This window comes from Falco cherrug, chromosome 16, assembly GCF_023634085.1.
Source record: "Falco cherrug isolate bFalChe1 chromosome 16, bFalChe1.pri, whole genome shotgun sequence".
NCBI lineage: Eukaryota > Metazoa > Chordata > Aves > Falconiformes > Falconidae > Falco > Falco cherrug.
Window position 1 is genome coordinate 3,021,732 of NC_073712.1, and position 19,685 is coordinate 3,041,416.

The 19,685-nt window shown below is 50.2% G+C and overlaps 1 protein-coding gene across 2 annotated transcripts; it reads right to left on the bottom strand.

Moving 5' to 3' along the window:
• Positions 1-4,874: 4,874 nt before the first annotated feature.
• TMEM183A (transmembrane protein 183A) lies at positions 4,875-18,196 on the bottom strand. Of its 2 annotated transcripts, XM_055727997.1 has the most exons (8): positions 18,044-18,196; positions 17,350-17,439; positions 14,187-14,342; positions 11,735-11,894; positions 10,426-10,606; positions 7,024-7,104; positions 6,211-6,366; positions 4,875-5,353 (listed from the first exon to the last, which is right to left on the bottom strand). In XM_055727997.1, the coding sequence occupies exons 1-8, from the start codon at positions 18,138-18,140 to the stop codon at positions 5,168-5,170; spliced, it is 1,107 nt and encodes a 368-aa protein (XP_055583972.1). In that variant the 5' UTR covers positions 18,141-18,196; the 3' UTR covers positions 4,875-5,167. The 2 variants fall into 2 exon arrangements, with proteins under 2 accessions (XP_055583972.1, XP_014142155.1); XM_014286680.3 differs by lacking the exons at positions 17,350-17,439; positions 18,044-18,196 and adding an exon at positions 16,008-16,106.
• Between the last annotated feature and the right edge of the window lie 1,489 nt (positions 18,197-19,685).

The window sequence follows — 19,685 nt, forward strand, 5'->3', positions numbered from 1 at the left end:
CTCTGGTTTCTCGCTCAGCAAAGCCCCACCCCGAGTCCTCGTCTGCCTCCCGCAGAGGAGGAGCGTCTGCTGGCGGCCTCTGCCCCATGCTGGTGAGCACTGGGTGAACTGGCCGCGCTGGTGGGGACCCCAGGTGGGATGGGGCAAAGGCCCCCCAGTCCCACTCTGGGAGTTAGGGCAACCCCAGCTTCCCCCCTAGCCCGGACTGGGCACCCCCATGGCACCGGCTGTATCCCACCCACCGCCCCTGCTGGCAGCCCTGGTCCCTCAGGCAGGGTCAGACCCCCAGGGGCTCTCACCAAGCCCCAGCGCCCCAAACTCCCACGGTGACACTGCGCTGTCCCGTCCGTTCGTGTTCCAGCCCTTGTGCCGAGATGGCAGAAACCTCTGGGGCTGCCGAGCCAGAACTGCACCCCCGGCAACCCAGGCCAGGGCAGGGCTGGCTGCCAGGATCCCACCCGGGATGCATCCCACAGGGGCACCACCACGGCTCCCCCCCATGCCCCACACCCACCGGAGCACTGGGCATCACAGCCCTGACTGGGGACAAAGCCTCTTCCCTCCCCACGAGCCACTGGGGGCCACGCGGGGCTCTTCCCACAGCCCAGCTGGCCCCCAGCTCCTCCACCCTCCAAGCCTTGCTGCTCTCCCACTGCTTCCTCCCTCCAGACCCACAGCGGGAACGTGGACCCGGAGCACCCATGAGTCACCCAACAGCAGCACCCAGCTCAGCCAGGTGCTCCTCACCACCTTCCAACACGGCAACTCACCTACAGCATCCCAAGGAGAGCGAGACCCTTCCCTTCTCCTCCATCCCAACCTCCCCATTAATCCACATGGAAGCGCAGATCCCATTTCCCTCCTCGCTGGCTTGGACCTCTCCTACCTTCAGAAAGGCCCCAATGTCTCTTCCCAGGCTCCATCTTCTACAAATCCCCTGTGACACCTCCCAGCCCCTGCTGCTTACTGCGGGTCCCAGTGGAGCCGCTGGCCCTGGACACTTCTGCGAGGACAAGGGGCTGCAGAGAGGCAAGGCAGGGCAGGAGGCAGGCGATGGCGCCGGGAAGGAGAGGAAGAGATGTCCACAGGCTCCTGGATCTGATGGCTTTTGCTTTTCAAACTCTGCTTGATTTTTAAATCCTTAAATTCCCATCACGGGATGCCTGTGGCTCTGTCACACCAGGGTCCCGAGGAGCTCAGTGGGGACACCCTGCCAGCACTGGAGCAAAGCCAGCATCTACACCTGGGCAGGGCTGGAAGATGCTGGGAGAGCCAAGGGAGCCAGGATGGTGCAACCCAGCAGAGATCTGCTGTTTAATCGCACGCGGTAAGGAAGGGATGTGGGGCTCGGTAGCTTGTGGGGGATGTCTAAACCACCAGCAGCAGCTACAGTATGGGGAGGGCTTTTCCCACCGCAGATGCCCCATGACCCCCATCCCTGTGCAGGAAGGAACCAGGGCTTGGTCCTTCCTGCACTCGCAGGAAGGAGGAGGAGGGCGGGCGGCCGCGGAGCCCAGCGCAGCCCTGGAGTCGCCAGCACTCGCGGGTGCAACAGGCAGCCCGGCCACAGAAACACGCCTGTCAGGACAGCACTGCTGCGGGTGCTGCAGAGCCACCAGAACCCTCCTTTGGTTCCCCCCACGTGCCATCTCAGGGTGCAGTGCTAGGGCAGAATTTGACCCTCTCTAGGCACATCCATGAGCCTGCCTGGAGCAGGAAAGGAATTCACAGGCAGGACGCAGCCCCCGGTGCCCACCGCCACGTGGTCCTGGGCCCTCTTGCCTTCCAAGCAAGTCCCACAAGCCCAGCCTGAGCCAGCCCATCCTGTCACCCCCTTGTGCTATGGTGCAAATCCCAAATGCTGAATTCAGGGTCTGGAAAAGGGCCTCTCCACCCACCTCCCCCCCAGGGGCCACCGCACATTGTTAGCACCCAGGCACAACCAGGGCTCTGGCCCCCAGAGCCACTTGCAAACCTCCCCCTGGCCTGGGACCCAGTGCTCGCACTCTGCTCGCTGAATTATTTTGCCTGAAGAACAGAGGTGGCTCAAACGAAGCTAAAAGGCACATTTTTTGCTGGTTCTTGGAATAAACTGGAGAGCGAAGCCCCAGGTCCAAAGGCTATTTCAAGAGGTGCAATGTGGCTGCACAGGCACAGACCCTGTGCGGGGGGCCAGGGAGGGCCAGTCCCCCCAGCTGGGGCTGGAGCGGAGCACTGGGGTGGGACAGGCACCAGGGGACTCCCCGCAGGTACCGGCCACCTGCCCCACGGCACCCAGCGCTCACCCTGCCCCGGCTCAGCTCCCACCCTACACCTGAGGCCCGGCAAGGAGAGGGCAGGGTGGTGGCCGAGCCTCTGTGTTTCCCCTGGGGAAACCAGAGAGCTGGGCCAGATCCGCTTACAAGCCCTCCATTATTCAGGAGCCCAAGCAGGACAAAGCGGAGGTAAATGAGGGCCCCACGCAGCAGGGAGAGCGTCGGGCTCTGGCCATCACGATGCCAGGGAGGGGAAACCACGGTGCCCTGCGGCTCTACACGTGGGCAAGCAGATCCCAACCTCTGCAGCGTCCCCACTGCCTCACTGGTCTCCCCACGTGGATCACAACAGGTCCTGGATCCCTGCCCACACTGCTGATCCACACAGCTCCCTCACTGGAGTCATCGTAAGGTTTGCTAATTGCAAAGGAAAAAAATTCAACATTGTTCCTCTACCTTTTATGCATTTCAGACTTAAAGGCAGCTGGCATAGGAGAGGCACCTCTTTGAGGTAGGGGCATCTGTCCGTATTTAAATGTCCTTATCTGAAACCAGCCAGTCTGTCGGTAGCACGAAACCTCCCGCCCAGCCGCTGCCACCCGCACGGCTCAAGGGCCAGCTGCCCAGGGAGAGTTATGGGGCTGAAAGCCATTCACCATCTGGCACGGGTGCTGCTGCAGCACCTCTGCTCCAGAACACGAAGCGCACCCTGGACATGCCGTATGCCTGGTTAGAACATATTCCTGCTGCCACAGATGTCAAAACCACACAGCCCTGAGATTTGTTCTGTGTTTCTTCACAGAAGCAAGAGCAAGGCACAGGCTGCCGTTGCCGTCCCCACTGGGCTGGAGCAGCTCTCCACCAGCAAGGGCAGAGCTTCATACAAACCCCAGCCACCAGCCCAGAACAGAACATCCCTGCCCCCACCCTCCACATCCACACCTTGTGCACAGCACAAGCAGCAACCACCAGGCATGTGGCGCTGGCACCATCGTGGCCAGCAGCACTTCTCAGGGTACGCTGTGGAAAGTGCCCTGAAGCTCTTCAAAGCACCTGGGCTTCTGCAGGAGACAGGCCCCGAGCAGCTGGGTGCCCCCCCGGGCCAGCACACACCGGCTGAGACAGCCCCGGCGCAAGGCAAAGGTAACCATGTTCACTGTCCATGTTTCCTTCCTCAACTCCAGTGGAGAAACTCCACCCTGTGACCAGAGGACTTGTCACCGAGTTCATCCCACCATAAAAAGAAAATTGTTATCTACCCATTGCTTCCTGCCACACAGGCACTGCCGTGTGCTGCGCAACGCTTGGAGCACTGCAGCTGCAGCCCTTACGCACGGCTCCTGCACCAGCTTGCTGTTCTTCCTCTCCTGCACCGCAAAGGCAACAGCTCAGACTCGGCTGCACCATCACCGAAACCAGCTTCGTTATCATGGATAACGGCACGTTTTTCTTGCCCTGTAACTCTACTTTGATTAATCTAGTTTCAAAACCTACCTGTCGGCATCGACGTGTGTCCAGCGGCAGTGAAAAGGGGAATGGCAAGGTAGTTTTCCCAAATACGTTTGTCTGAAGTCAACAGCACAGAGACCCTCACGCAGATCCACATTTGGGGCAGATGTCCTTGGTGGAGATTTACAGTGGCAGAGGCACACGCAAGGAACTCCTCGCAGGCAGCTACACCGGGATCAGGGGGTATTTGTGTATGAAATTCAAACGGAGATGGCAGAACTCTCTCTCCTTCCAGGAGCTTCACTAAACATTAGGCATGGAAGAGCACTCGCTCACTCCCGCTTGAGACAAGATGTGATGCGAAACAGGTCTGAGGAGCTAAGCACTGACAGGCAGCAAAACCCAGTCCAGGGTTACTCTTCCCACTGTGGCCCACCTGCACTCCAGCACCTCCACCAGACCCCCGGCTGGCAGCAGCAAGGTGTTCACCTGCCATCGCCTCTCCAGCCCGACGCACGCTGGACGCAACAGTCCGTGCTCCTGACGGGCCCAACCTCTCTGCCCCTCTCCCTTCTCAGTCAACCCAGAGCCACAGAAAGTTTCAGGGCCGCTTCTTCCTCACAGGAATTAATTTCTTTAGGCAAAAGCCAGACCACAGACTGCCTCCAGGCTTTCCAGTGCCAACAGGCCAACACTACTCCACTGCTCTTAGATAAGACACAGGCAAGTCCTTCATCACTGCTTCAGTTATTTCAGTTTACCCCCTCCATCCCCTCTCCCTCCCTCTGTTTATCTTCTCTGAAAAGCACCTTCTGGTTTTAAAGGTTTAGATCTTCTTTTCAAAGAGGAAACATCACTGTGAGAACCTGGAGTATCTTTAAATTCAAGACAGACTTTTGCCTTACAAATCCTCTTTGAAATAATTCCTTTGTTTGATCATCTATGCTTTTTTCTTTCCTTAAACTCCTGTCTGTTGGACTGCGAATTAGCATTATTGTTGATCACCGCTGCTTTGCTTACTGCTCCTCAGACACTGAAATATCACACTGTGTTTGAATGCAATCCTGCTGGAGCAAAACAAACATGCATTTTGTCTGTTCATTGTTTCTGGTCCTACTAAAGCTGGAAAGCAAAACCTCCTGCTTCCTCCCGAACAGAAAACAGGACCACTTTCATTAGCACCAAAAGGATTTTAAATGAACAGTTCCAGGGAGCTCCTTTCAAATCATAAAATGTGAATTTTACATAAAAGTGTGTTTACAAATAGTTTCTGCTTTACACTCAGCTCTGCCCATCACTGACCAGAAGTTATATACATACAGATTAGCTCAGTAGCTTCAACCACTTGCAAGGAGACTGCAGAATTTATTTAAGAAATAAAAATAGGATTTCCTGGTTCCTAGAAATTCTCTTCAGCCTGCCAGATTCAGTCACCTGCCGGCTCCTGCAGAGTCAGGAGAGCACTAAGCTTTTGGAGAGAAGGGGTACTGCGGGTGCCACCAGTCCAGGAGCCGCACACTATGCACAGGGTCCAGCACAACCTGCACTCCTTGGTCAAGGCGAGGTTTCTTGCCGTTGCGAACTGGGGCATCCTGGAACACCAGGCGCACGCGATGATGCCTCATGTCTGTACTCACATTGATGGTGAACTGCAAGAAAAGAGACCAGGAGGTGCTTCAGAAAAAGCAGTCATGAACACACAGAGTTCTTAACAGTACACTTTTAGATATATATGTATTTTTTTTTAATTCTTCTAAATCGTACAAGTCTGAGGTATTTCAGGTGCTGGCAGAGCTGCACTCTGAATCTACAGCACAAACCAGTTCTCTCTGGCTTGCAACCCCAAATAATAATGCCAGAAGTGAACCTGAAAGCAAGTGGCTGTCTGAGGAAGCCTGGAACTCACTGCCTGGCTCTTAAATGCAGCCAGACTGAACCTCTCCTGGGCCCAGGTCACTCTGAAAGCCTGACTCCCACATACAGCCGCAGGTGCTGCCCCACGCTTTACTGCTGCTCTTGCCTAAGCATACCTGCTCTGCTGCCGTCTGCAGCACGGCGTGTGGAAGTTTGTTCGAAAGCTGCTCTGTTCTCCCACGAGGCAGGGACCACATACACATCGAAAGAGTTTGCTCATATAGATTTTTGCTCTTACAATTTATTGCCATGAGGTAAAGAGATATTTTCTCGAGGAGGGAAGACCTCCTCTTCTCCTGCATCCCCACCTCTTGCACTCCCTGCTGGAGTACTGACAACTCATCTGCCCCCAGATGCTGCACAATCACAGCTCCTTGCAGATTGTCTACATCCAAATAGCGAAGAGCTGATGGAAAAGCAGAAGCTAAACTGAGAAGATCCTAAGCATTTCCTCTGATTCCAATCTCCTTAAGATTCCCAGAATCGGTTTGTTGATGCAGCAGCATGATTTACACAACACCCAAGAGGTGTCCTCTCCATCTCCTTACAAAAACCGCACATGCAAAGTTTGCCTGGCAGATTGCTCACTTACCAAGGTAAACGTCATACCCATGACTATTGGCACGAATATGAAGTTAAAGGTGGTGATCTGCAGTAGACAACAATCCTGATCCGGATTTGTATGGACTTCTTCATACTGAATTGGTGGCTGAAGACCTTTGTAACACTTGCTCTTAAATCTGGGAGACTTGAAAGAGGGAGAAATTTATTTAGCTAAGCAGAAACCTATGAGGAGAGCTTGGCTGCTTCTCACCAGTGCTGACTAGCAGGTTCTCACCACATTCCCATGTGTTTGGGCAGAGCATTATATAAACAACAAAAAACCATCATTCAGTACAGGCAACTTGCAGGACCATTTCTTTACAGGGGAAAGCTACAGAATCCCCCAGGTTGCCTGAAACTCCTTGCTTCTCCTGAGACTGCTGGAGGTTTTCATTGGCAGTGTTGGCTTTTTTCACTTCTCTGGAAAATTCTTTCCAATGGTAAAACAAGAAGTTTCAGATTTTGGTCCGCATTTTGACCACTAAAGCCAAACAGTCTGGATTTTGGTAGTAATCAGTAGCAACGACCCAAAGATTAGATTATTTGGGGTAACAAGTGATCCACATCTTACAGTGGAGAAAGGACACCTAATGAGGAAATAAAAATGTAGGATTCTAAATGTCTTGGTAATACAGACTGAAAACTGAGTGTAGTTTCAGAATGTGCTTTAGTTGATCATGGGAGTCAGAGTTTCCATTTATTGTCTGAATGAATAAAAAGTTTCCACCTTCCTCACTGCCACCCAGAAAAAATCGTTACTGCTTCAAAAAAAGTCACAGCCATTCTGGTTCTTCTTTCATACCTGCTTTTTGAACTTGAAGTTGAATTCCCACATTGCTTCTTGTCTGTTCCCTTCAATCTTTTTGCACCAGAAAAGCAGACACTGCGGTGGAGGGGAAAAAAAAAACAAGAAACACAGAATTATGAAACCCTTAGAGGTACCACTTTAAGTAAGTTTTAGCAGAGCATAAAGGCTTCCAATTACAAACACAATTACATAGGAACAGTTTGGAGCCATTTATTCAAATTAATTATGTTCGAAGAACAGGCTCAGCAGTTTAGATCTCCCAGTTTCAAGTTGGCCAACTCATCATGCAACTGGATGATACAACACATGGCCACTGACGTGCTAAACAGAAAAATCCTGTTGTGCAATTTGCCCCTTCCACAATGCAGAGATGAGCAGTACAAACTCACCTGTTTCCCCCGTCCACCAAGAACTCCCATTAAACTGGACCCCAAACAAGACTAAAGCAAGGAACAACTGAAAACAGGCTAAGGATCAAGAAGGAGAGAATCCAGAGGGAAATGCAAAGACCAATACATGAGCTATGAGGTGACAGATGAGAAAGTTCCTAAGCCACCGTGGTGTCAAAAGATCTTGACATCACTAAGCACTAACTGTCATACTTCAGAGTATAAAAACACTGCCGGGATAGCACAGCCTGATCAACCTACTGTCCCTTTTTAAAAGAAAATGAGAAAAGGGCTTCAAACAGCATCGGAACTAACCAGTACTTCCCTCCCATGCAGGCATACACCAGGAGTCCTCCAATTTAATCTGCTTATCACTGTGTGTCCACAGGATCCATGCCAGCACGCTGCACTCATTCTAAGCAGAAGTTTCAGCAGAACTCCTGTGTTGAACTGAGCAGGAGGGAAATTCCCTGCCTACAGTGAGCAGAAGCAACTAGCTTTCAACAGCTGAGAAAAGAATCTAGCAAGTCAGTCCAACCAGCCCTGAAAACATTTCCACACCACAGATGCCAGCCCACCACAGCTGGTCTTATCTTTTAACAATGTCAGCAGGAAAAGGAAGAATAATATGAGTAAAGACAACTCCCCATGACCCACGCACAGTCTCTCCCATGCCAAGAGAAAGCCTGACTGGGTTGCAGGGTGAAGCACACATTTAATTTCATTCCAAGATAGCATGACCCCAAATGAAATAAAGCCAAAGCCAGCTTCCACCATGGGGGGTCCATAATTAAACACTACAGGTAATACAAGACCATTTACTTCAAACTCTTGAGTCACATCCATAAACAAGAGTCCTAAAAAGGACCTTTATCCTGACAATCTTCATGAGGTCAACACCAAAGCTATGTGGAATCAAGCTCAGAAATGTGTCAAGTCACTTCCACCTGGGATAAGGTGGCCCTCAGGTTTTTTTCCCATTAAAATAATTCTCCAGGTCTTTGCTAACTCAGGTAAGCAGCAGATGCTGCTGCCATCAGTGGCATTTGTAGCTCACCTGCAGAGACAGCCTGATCTAGCAACTTGTTTGGTCATGGCAAGTAGTGAAGCACAAAATGGTCAGTACCTCCTAAGGGGCAGAGGATGTCGTCCACGGGTCAGCCGTCCTGCCCTTCAGACGCGCCGTACGGCCTGCCGCTCCACCAAAAATAATGGGGGTGTCTTTAAAGGGCAAACACTTCTGCTGACACCATAACGGCTCCAGTGTCCCACACAAGCTAGGCTAGGGAAAGAAAAAAGGAAATTAAAGAGGAAAAGCTAGATTTGATAACACCCGGGCCTGGGGTCTCCTCTTGCCACATGCAGTTTATGTAGGCATTTGCCATTAGTTTCAACGACCCGTAAAGGTATAACCAAAGCCCATGAAAGCAAGAACATGGGGAGGCAGTGTCAGATCCTCCTCTGTACCCACTGTGCCGAGGCATTTCTGTGCACAGTAACACAGGTGGAGCTCAGAGTCTTGCAACGCAGTAGTGCAGCACGACCAGACTCAGGATGGCCTTTTACGCTCCAAGGGATTAGGTCAAACCTCTACTGTTCTAACAAAGCCTCGTCACCATTTAATTTCCTTTTTGAAAAGCTGAATAATAAAAGACTGCACTTCAAGAATCTTCCTCAAACTGTTAGTACAGTAGAAGCACTAGCAGTGGGCACCAAAGCCGTTATGATGTCAACATGTATGCTTCCAAAATGCCAACCCTGCCAGCATCACTTCAGGGTTTCTAGCTCTTACAGCCACGCTACCAGATCCGAGCAGTGGTAGGAAGTTAGACTCAGAAGGACTAAGCTTAAGTTGGAATTTCCTAGAAACGTTTATTGTTTATTTTTTATTTTTTAAGAAAGATGATACCCAAACTGGGGTTTCAGGAAGAGAATGAAGAGCTCTGGATGCAGAGATAAGACTACACACAGAACTGCGTGCTTTTCTCCTGCTCTGCAGCACGACTTCCTTGTGTTACTGCTGGATGTTCCCTGAGTGGTATGACTTTTTTTTTTTCCCAGTATTCACTCAGGGATAGGAAGGAAGAAAGGAGAGATGTCCGTACAGATAGATGAGGTTGCTCTCTTTTGCATGGAGAAGAAAGTACAACTCTTGAACCAAAAGCACTTCAGTTTGGCTCCAAAAACCTCATTCAACAGGTTTTTGACTTTGGATTTGGAGGGTGGAGAATTCACATTGTTGCTTAAGCTGCTCACAAAGTATCAGCCAGTTGCAAGTTAAAACCAAACAAGAGACACAGGCATTTCAGAGTTAATGGTCAACAGCAATTACAGAGGAATGGATATGCAAATGCTCCAAGCTGGGATAGCAAAGGGAATTGGCTGCCCACACCAGAGACAAACCCTTTACAGCCCAACACAGCTGCAGCCCCAGTCCCAAAGCAGACTTGCTCTGCACACTTGCCATGCTCACAACCTCACTACCCTCCCTTGGCCAGACACCAAAGTCGATGGATGACCGACAGGAACGCAGTATGAAATGAGTCCCTTTCAGAGGCTATCGGTGTCACTTCTCATCTCTCCAGATGCCTGCTACAGAGAAAAGATGTATTCTGGCAGACAGTGTCAGAATAGAGCAGAAGACATAAAAGCTGATCCTACTGCAGCCTCCTTTCAGCAACAAATTTGCAACAGAGGCGGGGAGAGCTGCAAATATCCCTAGCAGTTCTGATGTTCAGTGAAGTGCTTTTTTGCTGATTACAAAGATGTTGTGGTAGGACTTAGGCAGAAGTTACCCAGAAGAGTAACCAAAATCCTCTGCAGTAGCAACTACACAGATACAAGTAACCAGCACACTTATAAAATCCCTATTCAATTAGTAACCCTCCTATACCCAGGCTCCACTGGTCACTGTCTAAATATCACCTATTTTTCTTTTAGAAAGAGAACAAAAAGCAGGAAGAGCAACATCTCTGACATATCCAATGTCCTTACTGATTCCACTTACTCTGGAATTTTTTAAAGTGCTGGGAGTACTGTCTGGAATAGCTGGATTCCTGGAGACTCGAGATGCGAAAGGCTCATACATGTGGTACAGCGACCGGATGACACACGCACGGAGACAGTGCAGCTTCTCCATGGACTCTGGCCGCAAGCGGAGAGGCAGGTACGCATCCAGACTGTAGTGCCTGAAAAGCCAACGACAAACCCAGCACATGCTAAAGGGTCAGAATGCCAGAGACATGCAGGAGAGAGCTATGAAGAGATCAATGCTGAGAGAAAACTGAACATCTGATCAGAGGACTTCTTGTCAACTCCGAGTGCTTCAAGGGTGTTGTACTGCTCTACATGAAATCACAAGACAGTCTAAAAGACTTTACCTGCATCAGAGAGGTTTTCAGCATACACATAAGCCTATCACGCTACAATTCCCCAACAACTCCTTGCAGTTTGCCCAGAGACCACATGGTTTTAGCTGCAGGATGCACAAAGGCCTGCATGCAGATTCCAGCAGATTCTCAAGGACTCGCTTTAGCTGAGCTTGACAGCACGCTTACAAACAACTGCCTGAGCGATCTGAATGCCTGCGCTTGAGGGTCGTTCTTTGATCAGATGCCAAAGGAGCCTTTGCTAAGGAAATTCACAATAAAAACCAGAGGCGAGGATGACCATGGCTGCTACTTGCTCTGCACTCCTGCTGCTTGTGCCTCCTGGGTGACAAAGAAATGTAAAGAAAACGTTCTGTCCTGAAGGGAACCCTAATTGACATGCAACAGGACAGAAGGGTTTCTTTCACATTTTCACCACCTCTTTGCTCTTCTTCTCTTACTTTATTTATAACTTACTTCTGCCACTGAGACAGCTTCAAAATACCTTAGTTTCTCTGAGGTCACCCAAATTAAAGGAAGGTGGCCATGATCAAAGCTTGAGGCAGGGCAAGTTTTCTATCAGGGATGTCTGCCTGTTTTCAGCAAGGTAATGGCACTGACCTTACTGTAAACACTTTGAGTGCTTTACACACAAAGCACACTGTTACAAACAGGAGTGCGTAGGCCATGGCTAGCAAAAAAGCACAAAATGCTCTGAGATTTTTATACAGAGCATCCAGGAACATGCCACATAGATCTATTTCCGGACCCAAAGCAGATGCAATATACCACAACCCCTGGCCAAACAAGGCCTGCATCACCATGTCAATATGCAAACATTATAGGACCCTAGCCTGCAGGGAGTTATTTCCCTATTTACAGCTCTGCAGAGAGCTGGTCACTGCTGAAGCCTCCTACAAATAGTTTAAAAATTCTCTAGAGTCTCACCTTCTGTAGAGTCTGGTCCAAAAGGCGGCAGTGCAAGTAACAGTCCAGGCTTTCTTGCAAATCAAAGAAAACCGGACAATGTCTTCAGGACGAATGTAGGAAGCCAACAACAGCCAGATATCGATGGGGTATTCTTCTCCGCCACCCCCATCAGGATTTTCTAAATGCAATGAAGGTACGTTAGTGTAGTAAAGAACCTCTTTATCAGTCACATCTAGAGGCATGTGCTTTACTACCTGTAGCACAGGGTAAGAAGCTGCAATACTGCAATATATACACACAGTCAGCCAAACAAACCCGAGTTAGTACAACTTCATTATCACTGCCCCCGGTCTTCTTCAGTGTGCTCTTGCCCGTCCCCACGACCATTACACTTTCCCTTTGCTGTATATATGCCATCACTTGTCCCTGCTGCACTGTTTGCACAAGTATGCAAGGTGGCAGCTTCAAATAATAATTCAGGTTGAAAGGATTCTCTGGAGGTCTCTAGTCCAAGCAGCCCAGCTCAAAGCAGGATGAGTTAGATAATTTTGTTCAGGATCTTATTCAAGTTCTGACTGTATCCAAGGATGGAAACTCCACAGCCTTTCTGGACCCTGTTTCAATGCTTGAACTTTTCACAGCTGAGAAGTAACATTTAAGTGGAGCAGTAAAAAATTGGATGGCTCTGTATTTGCCAACTTCATGCAAAGGAGGGCCAAGCTCATGCATTTTTATCAAAATCATTCATTTAACAGGTCTTCAAAAAATGCTTTACACTAGAAGTCCCTGAATATTAAGGCATTGCCAAGCTCGTCAATTCTTTGTTCAAATGGTCATGATATTTTTGTAGGAGCTCTGCTAGGGAGAGCAAGCAATCTCTTCTGCAACTGGCTAATCAGTTGCTTTTTTTAAATCTGTAATTGCATCAAAGCTTCTTGAATGGGAAACTTTTAACACAATTCACATGAACAGAATGGCCTGTTCTAACTCTCGGAGGTGTCAGAACTGCTCAACCAGAACTGAAGGTTCAGAAACTCTTTTCACTCCTGCAGTGTTTTTAAGTCAACACCACATGTTTTTCCACAGCCATTGCTCCAACTTTAGGAGAAAAAATACTTTTAAAGAACATAAATAACTAAACAATACCAAGCATTAGGAACATCAAGAAAAGAGAAAGAAAACATACAACTTGTACACAGTCTAACAGAAGAACTGCTATGAGGTTTGCAAACAAGTGGCCTAAAAAGAGGTGTTTAAGAACTTGAGGGTGCCAGATCTAACCCCGAGACAGCAGATTAATAACATAGGGCAGTACTTTGTCCTCACATGATGAGGATAGTACTTTATTGCTACGTTCATTGCCAAAGAAAGCTCTGGATGCAATCACTTCCCTACACCACTACAGAATTATGGCAGGCACACCCACAACGGGCTTAATGTCCCCTTTGCTCTTTCAGCTCTGACTCAAGCCATCAAACTACCCAACTGCTGAACTGCAGAGTGCAGCCAGAAGCACCACTGGTGCGTTACCATTTTTTCTTCCCTACACATGTAGCAGAAGTAAGACAAGGCTGTGGTAGAACAGAATACTGCCCTTCCAGACTCATAACCTGCATAACTATCTGCTCAGATATTCTTATTTTCCCAGGATTCTGAAGGATGTAATAATAAAAGAGATTAAACTCCTGTCCCAGAGGAGTGCTGGGCACCTACAGGCAGTGGTGGATGTTGACACGTTACATAAATTAGTATCAGCATTAATAAAATTAAGTTTTTCTTAAGCTCAAGAAACCAAGTTAAAATTTTAATTCTCAGCCTGAAAGCAACCTGTTATTAGAAATTCCTGCAGGATTCCACTGTGTGGCAGAACAGTGTGTTGCTTATACTACATTGCAAATTGCTTTCTACAGAGTTGCACACAGTGTAAATGCTGACAGATCTATCTCCCTGGAATTAAGATACAATGATGCCACTAGGGCCAAATTCCCTTGCTGGAAGAAGAGCCCTCTAAACTCATTTGTAACAAACCACAGCCTTGGAAACATCCTCAAGACAATGTATTTTGCCAACAAATACATCCTGGAAGCAGCAGTGGTTTTCTCCCCCCTAAAGCAAACCCTTCTTTCACCAACTTGTGCAATGAAGTAACATGTTCAGTGGCAAAGTTTCACAACTCTTTTGAAGGGCAGCATTTGTTTTCCAAGGTTGAGGGAAGTTTACTGAAGGCAATGAGCTCTCAGGCTTTGATTTCATGCCCAAGGCTCTGCCTTTGTGAAAAGGCAACACCTCTGACCAAGTCCCAGCAGATTTAAAAGTGATTTAACCCTTGGCATTTCTTTGTGCACATACAAGTTACAGAACGCCCCAGAGCCCCACGACTAGCCTGTAAATAGCAAACATTAACATCACACATGCAGAAGATGCAGATGCAGCCCCCACAGAGACCCCCAGGAGAAGCTGGCAACCATACCTTTGTGTCTTTTGCTCTTCTTTTTTCTAGATGCAGTTCGCCCATTGATGCTTTCCTTTGTATCCATTTCATCACTGCTGTCACAAGACTCTCCTGACACGGAGAGAACTTCCTCAGCAGGAACGCAAGAAGCTTCCAGACCACAGAGGGATTTTACTAGAATGACAAGCAACACCACAGTAAGTATAATAGCAGAGAGGAAAAGGTGATCCGAGTTCAGGAGATATTTCAGTGGAACCACTGCCACAGCTAAGAATGCTAACTGCATTAAAGCTTTCTGGTGAGTGACACAAGCAAGTAAATCCTGGGCTCAAGGATTACCTTGTCAGAGAAAGATTAGTAAGGGTAAGAGAACTGGAAACATAATCATTCAGCTTTTTGTTTTAAAGAATGAACAATGAGGATGATTAACAGCACATTATGCAGATGATTCCATTGGTTTAGCTGAAGCTGTTTACAACTGAATAGAACAACAGGCTCTTTTTCTACAGAGCTAACTGGTTCCCCTGCACACCAGAGCTTCTTTGAATGACCACTGCTCAGCCTGTATAAAGCCAGCACCTACTCTGTAATTGCTCTATGAACACAGAGAAGATGCCCTACTCAGCAGAATAGAGATCCTGTGGCTGATGACACACAATCCATCAGCAATATAACTGAGCGCCAAGCACCCAGGAGCTCCACTTACCCTAGAATCCAGTGAAGGGAAAGACTCTGGCCTAATGAGGAAAAGAGCAAGTCGAATGAGTTGGGTTTTGGGCTGGTTTTGGGTTTTGCTGCCTCTGGGGAGATGTTTAGACACACTCCCGCTAGGAAATATTATTTTTAAAACTTGATCTGGAAACAGAGGGCTCATTAGGGCAGAAAAATACACGTGTGAGGCAGTAATGGCATCCTTGAAAAAGGAAGATGTGGTCCTACATTACAGCTGCATGAGGCACTGTCATAACGACCAACATTGTAACAGCATTACAAATGCTTTGCAAATAGTCTGTAGAATTAATTCAAGAAAGCTGAATTTCAACCTAATGTACTGGGTGAAGAAAAGGCACCTGACTACACCAGAGGAGGCTTGCACTGCTAAAGCTTTTCTAACCCAGCACAAACTGAAGCCCAGGATGGTTTTCTACTTCAGTTACAGTCACCAGAGCCACTGGAGAGCAAGACATGCTATTTGAATTAAAGGGACAGAGCAGCGGGTTTGGGGGAAATCGAGAACTTACTAAACAAACTCTGGCAAGAAATGTTCTCATTTCTAATGACAGAACAAGGTTCTGAAATGGTAAGACAGCAGCTGGGAAGACAGTCTTAAGAAAGAGCTTGATTGTACCCACTGACTAGAGATACTTCAGTGCTTTGCTAAAGCAGTTCTGCCTCACTTTGCACAGTTTACACTGTACACTATACATTCATGCCAGTGGCATTCCTCGCTGTCAAATCATACCGCCCTCTCTACAAGACCTTTCTTAGGCAAAAAGAAAAATAGATGTCAACACAAATGACAGTAAATTATGAAATCAAATACAGCCAAGCAAGAGAGGGCAACTGACAAGAGACTCAGAGAGAGGTTTAGAAACAGGAACCATCAAACTCTGCAAAGGAAAGATCAACATCTAAGTCGACCACACAAGTCCCGAATCACACTGCACTGCAACCTTGCAGAGGCACTTCCCCTTCATCTCACTGTCCTAATCTCCACCCCACCCCTGGGGGTTAGGATGTGGAGGAAAAAAGCTCAGGAAAATTCCACCTGGCCTTTGCTTCCCTCCCCGTGAGGTTGGCTCCCCACGTGCGGGCAGCTGCACAAAGTGCAATGTTTACCTGGAGCCAAGAGACAGGAGGTGCGTGAGGCCAAAGGTTAAAGCTCCCTGGGCAGAGGCTGCCATCTCCTCCCGGCTGCCTGCTATCCCCATGGCCGTGGCCTGCTGCACCAGATAAGGCTGTAGCATGCGTCAGGACTGCACCAGATAAGGCTGTAGCACAGCCCTGGGGCTGGGAAGGAGAGATCCAGAGGATCCCCGGCATAAGGAAGGGAAAGCCCCAGTGATTCTGCACTGCAAAGACCTGAGAAAGGGGTAGGCAGGGAACTGCCGTGACCTGGAGTCATCTAGATAGCATGGAGGTGAGCCAGAAACAGAGCAGGATGGTAGGAGAGGGGTTAAGATGGACAAAGCAGGTAATGCTGGATGCAAGGACTCAGGGTGGTGGGCCAGGGAGAAAGAAAAGACAACAGTTTGCCAGGTATAATACTGAAGGGCAATACTTTGAGCCACTGCCTCAGAGAAACAGAATACAGAAGGATGAATAGGGGAGGGAATGGGAAGAGGGAAACCCCCTCCCAAAGGAGGTGACAGAAGAGGGAGGTGCCCTGATCTTAAAAGCTTGAGAAACAGCTGCTAAAAAGGGTATTTACCAGCATAGCTGCCCCATACAGTTTCCCTATGACAGGCACTCCTGCAAAGAGCATATCTTCTTTAAAGGTGTAAGATTTCAGCAATATAATAAGAGTTTTCCTATATGAAGGGTTCAGTTGTCACTGTCAATGTAATACCATTCACCTGCAACACATGTGACCAGCTACATTTAGAAGTTGAGGCCCAAATAGCAAACAGGGTGTGTTGGTTCCAAATGTTCCCAGAAGCTAAAAACCAAGGAGGAAGTAGATAACAACTTATTACAATACCTTTCCAGGAAACTCCTTTATACAGTTCACCAAGGAAACAGCAACACCCTCAAAAGACCTTGCAGCTCACAGCACAGGGAGGGGCAAACAAATATGCCAGAACTATCATAATCTTATTCTCACTGCAAAGAGTTTTACCTGCTAATAAAGTTGTCTACAGTTTTACAGGAGGTAAAAAAGACTCCCATCAATGTTATTTTCTGTTTCAAGCATGAGGTAACACCCGGTAGTTAACGGAAAAAGACCCTCTATTTCAGGCACTAACAAAGACTCAGCAATTCTTACTGGACTTCTGACAGGCTTTCTGTAAAACCTCCTAAGATCCTTAATACCTCACTCTGCAGAGAGACAGAGACTTGTTTTCAGGCACTAAATGAGACAGATTTTCTCAGGCCATGGAAGGGGAGTTTCCCACATCATGCAGAGGCCAGCAAACAGGGAGGCAGCCTGGGGAAGGCAAACTGGCCAGTGTAGACTCACCTTCCTGCTGAACTGCATTGGCCACGGCTTTTTTCACCCGTCCAGATTTCACAACAGCCGGATCTGAGTTAGCATAATCTGCCACCGTCACTGAAGGAGAGTTGGAAGACAGGGCGTCAGCAGGATTACGGATTATAAGGGGGGAGATAGAAGGTCTAAGAGCTGCAATCCCTCAAGGGGACACTCCCCACAGGAACAGAGGATTGAGCTGGAGATGCACAAGCAGGAAAATGCACCCAGGCAGACAGCGGCAGGCCAGGAGCCCCAGCAGGCCTCTACCCCCGCCCAACAGTCTAGGAGGCCAGGGGACCCACCCCCCTGCCCAGCCCGGGTCTCTGCCTCCCTCCACCTCACCCAGCGCCAAGCCCCACGCCGCGCCTCACGCAGCCCGACTGATCCCCCGGCCCAGGCTCCTCCTCCACAGCCCAACACAGCTGGTTCCCACACTCCCACATCAAGCCAGATCCACCTCCCGCTGAGCCTGGGCCGTCCCCATCGCCCCTCGCCCAGGCCAGGCCCAGGCCCCTCGATCCCTCGGGCGAGGCCGCGTCGTCCCTCGGGCCCTGACCCCGGCCCAGGCGCCGCTCTCGGGCCAGCCTAGGCCGGCCCCCCCCCCGGCAGGGCCGGGCCCCGCTGCTCCCAGGCCCCGCTGCAGGCCCGGCCCGGCCCCGCTCCCCTCCGGCCCGGCCCTCACCGCGCTCGGAGCACACATCATCGGCCCGAAACTTGAGGCGCTTGCGGGCGCCCCTCTTGGGCATGGCGGCGGCGGCGGGGCGGCCGCGCGGGGCCATGTCCCGCCCGGGCCGCAGCGGGGCCGCGGGGACAGCGGGGACAGCGCCGCCCCCGCGCGAGACCATGACGTCATCCGACCGCGACCCTGCCGGCGCGCCGCTTTGACGTCACGGAGGCACGGGAGGGGTAGCTCTGCGTGCTGCCGCTGGGTGGCGCCCCCTGCCGCCCCAGTCCTCCCAGTAAGAACAGCCCCAGTACCAGCGGTCTATCCTCTCAGTAACGAGGGTCCCTGAGGGGACACCCCCCAGTAACGAGAGGCGCTGAGGTAATTGGCCCCCTCAGTAACGAGGGTCCCTGAGGGTTAACGCCCCCAATAACGAAGGTCCCTGAGGTAACTGACCTCCCAGTAATGAGGGTCCTTGAGGTAATCGCCCCCCCCAGTAACAAGGGCACCTGAGGGGATAGCTCCCCTTCCAGTAATGAGAGTCTCTGAGGTAATTGCCTCCCATCACCTCCCAGTTACAGAGGCCTCTAGGATAGCTGGCTCCCCAGTGCTCCCAGTAATGAGGGCCTCTGAGGTAACTGGGTCCCCAGTCCTCCAGGTAACAGGGACCTCTGAGGTAGTCACCTCACACACACATAACAAGGCGCGCGCCCCAGTGGGGATTTCCACCCCTGGTTCTCCCAGTAATAAGGGCTTCTGGGGTAACTGGGTCCCCAGTCCTACCAGTAATGGGGACCTCTGAGGTAATTGCCTGCCAGTGTTCCCATGTGATGAGGGCCTCTGAGGAAACGGCTCCCTCCAGTCCTCCCAGTCACAAGGACCCTGAGGTACCTGCATCACCAGTCCATCCCCCAGTCCTTTCAGTAACAAGGGGCTCTGAAGCAATTACCCCTTCCAGCAACGACTCGTGCCCACTGTCCCCCTGAGCACTTCCCCAGTGCCAACATCTGTGTGATCCCCCTCCCGCTCCCCTCCACTCCCCAAATCCCTGGCTCCAGCCATGCCCCCGACCCTGGCTGTCCGCCACCACCCTGGGGTGCCTCAGCCAAAGCTCACCATCACCCTGCAGAAAGCTGCTGACCAGGGACTGGGAGCGCAGCCTGCACCACCAGCTCCCAGTGCCCATCCCATGTGTTCATGGTGGGCGTCACCTCACCTGCGGGTGCAGTCATGGGTGGTCACCAGCTGTAAACCATTTACTATTTCTTTTAGGGCTAGATCGGGTACTCCATGCTTGTTGAAGAAGTGATGCTACCTCATGGGGGAGAAACCACTTAAAGAGGATCCACAAAGAGAAAATGGGAACAGTAGCCCAGAGTCTGATGGAAATTTTGGGGCCTGTGACCGGCTGAATGTTAGTGCCATGCTGAATCGGGGATCTGGGCACCACCAAGAGCAGATGCTGGTTGGGAGTCCTGGCTAGTCCTGGAGGAGTCCAAACCGGGAGGCTGGTGGGTCCCACTCCCCTCCTTTGGAATTTACACAACAGCAGAAGAGCACAAGCCCTGTCTGGCTCTCCCTCCTTCAGCAGGCACCGATCAGCCCCCAGAGTGCTGCATTTTCCACCTGTGCTCCTTTACTACAAGACCACAGGAGATGA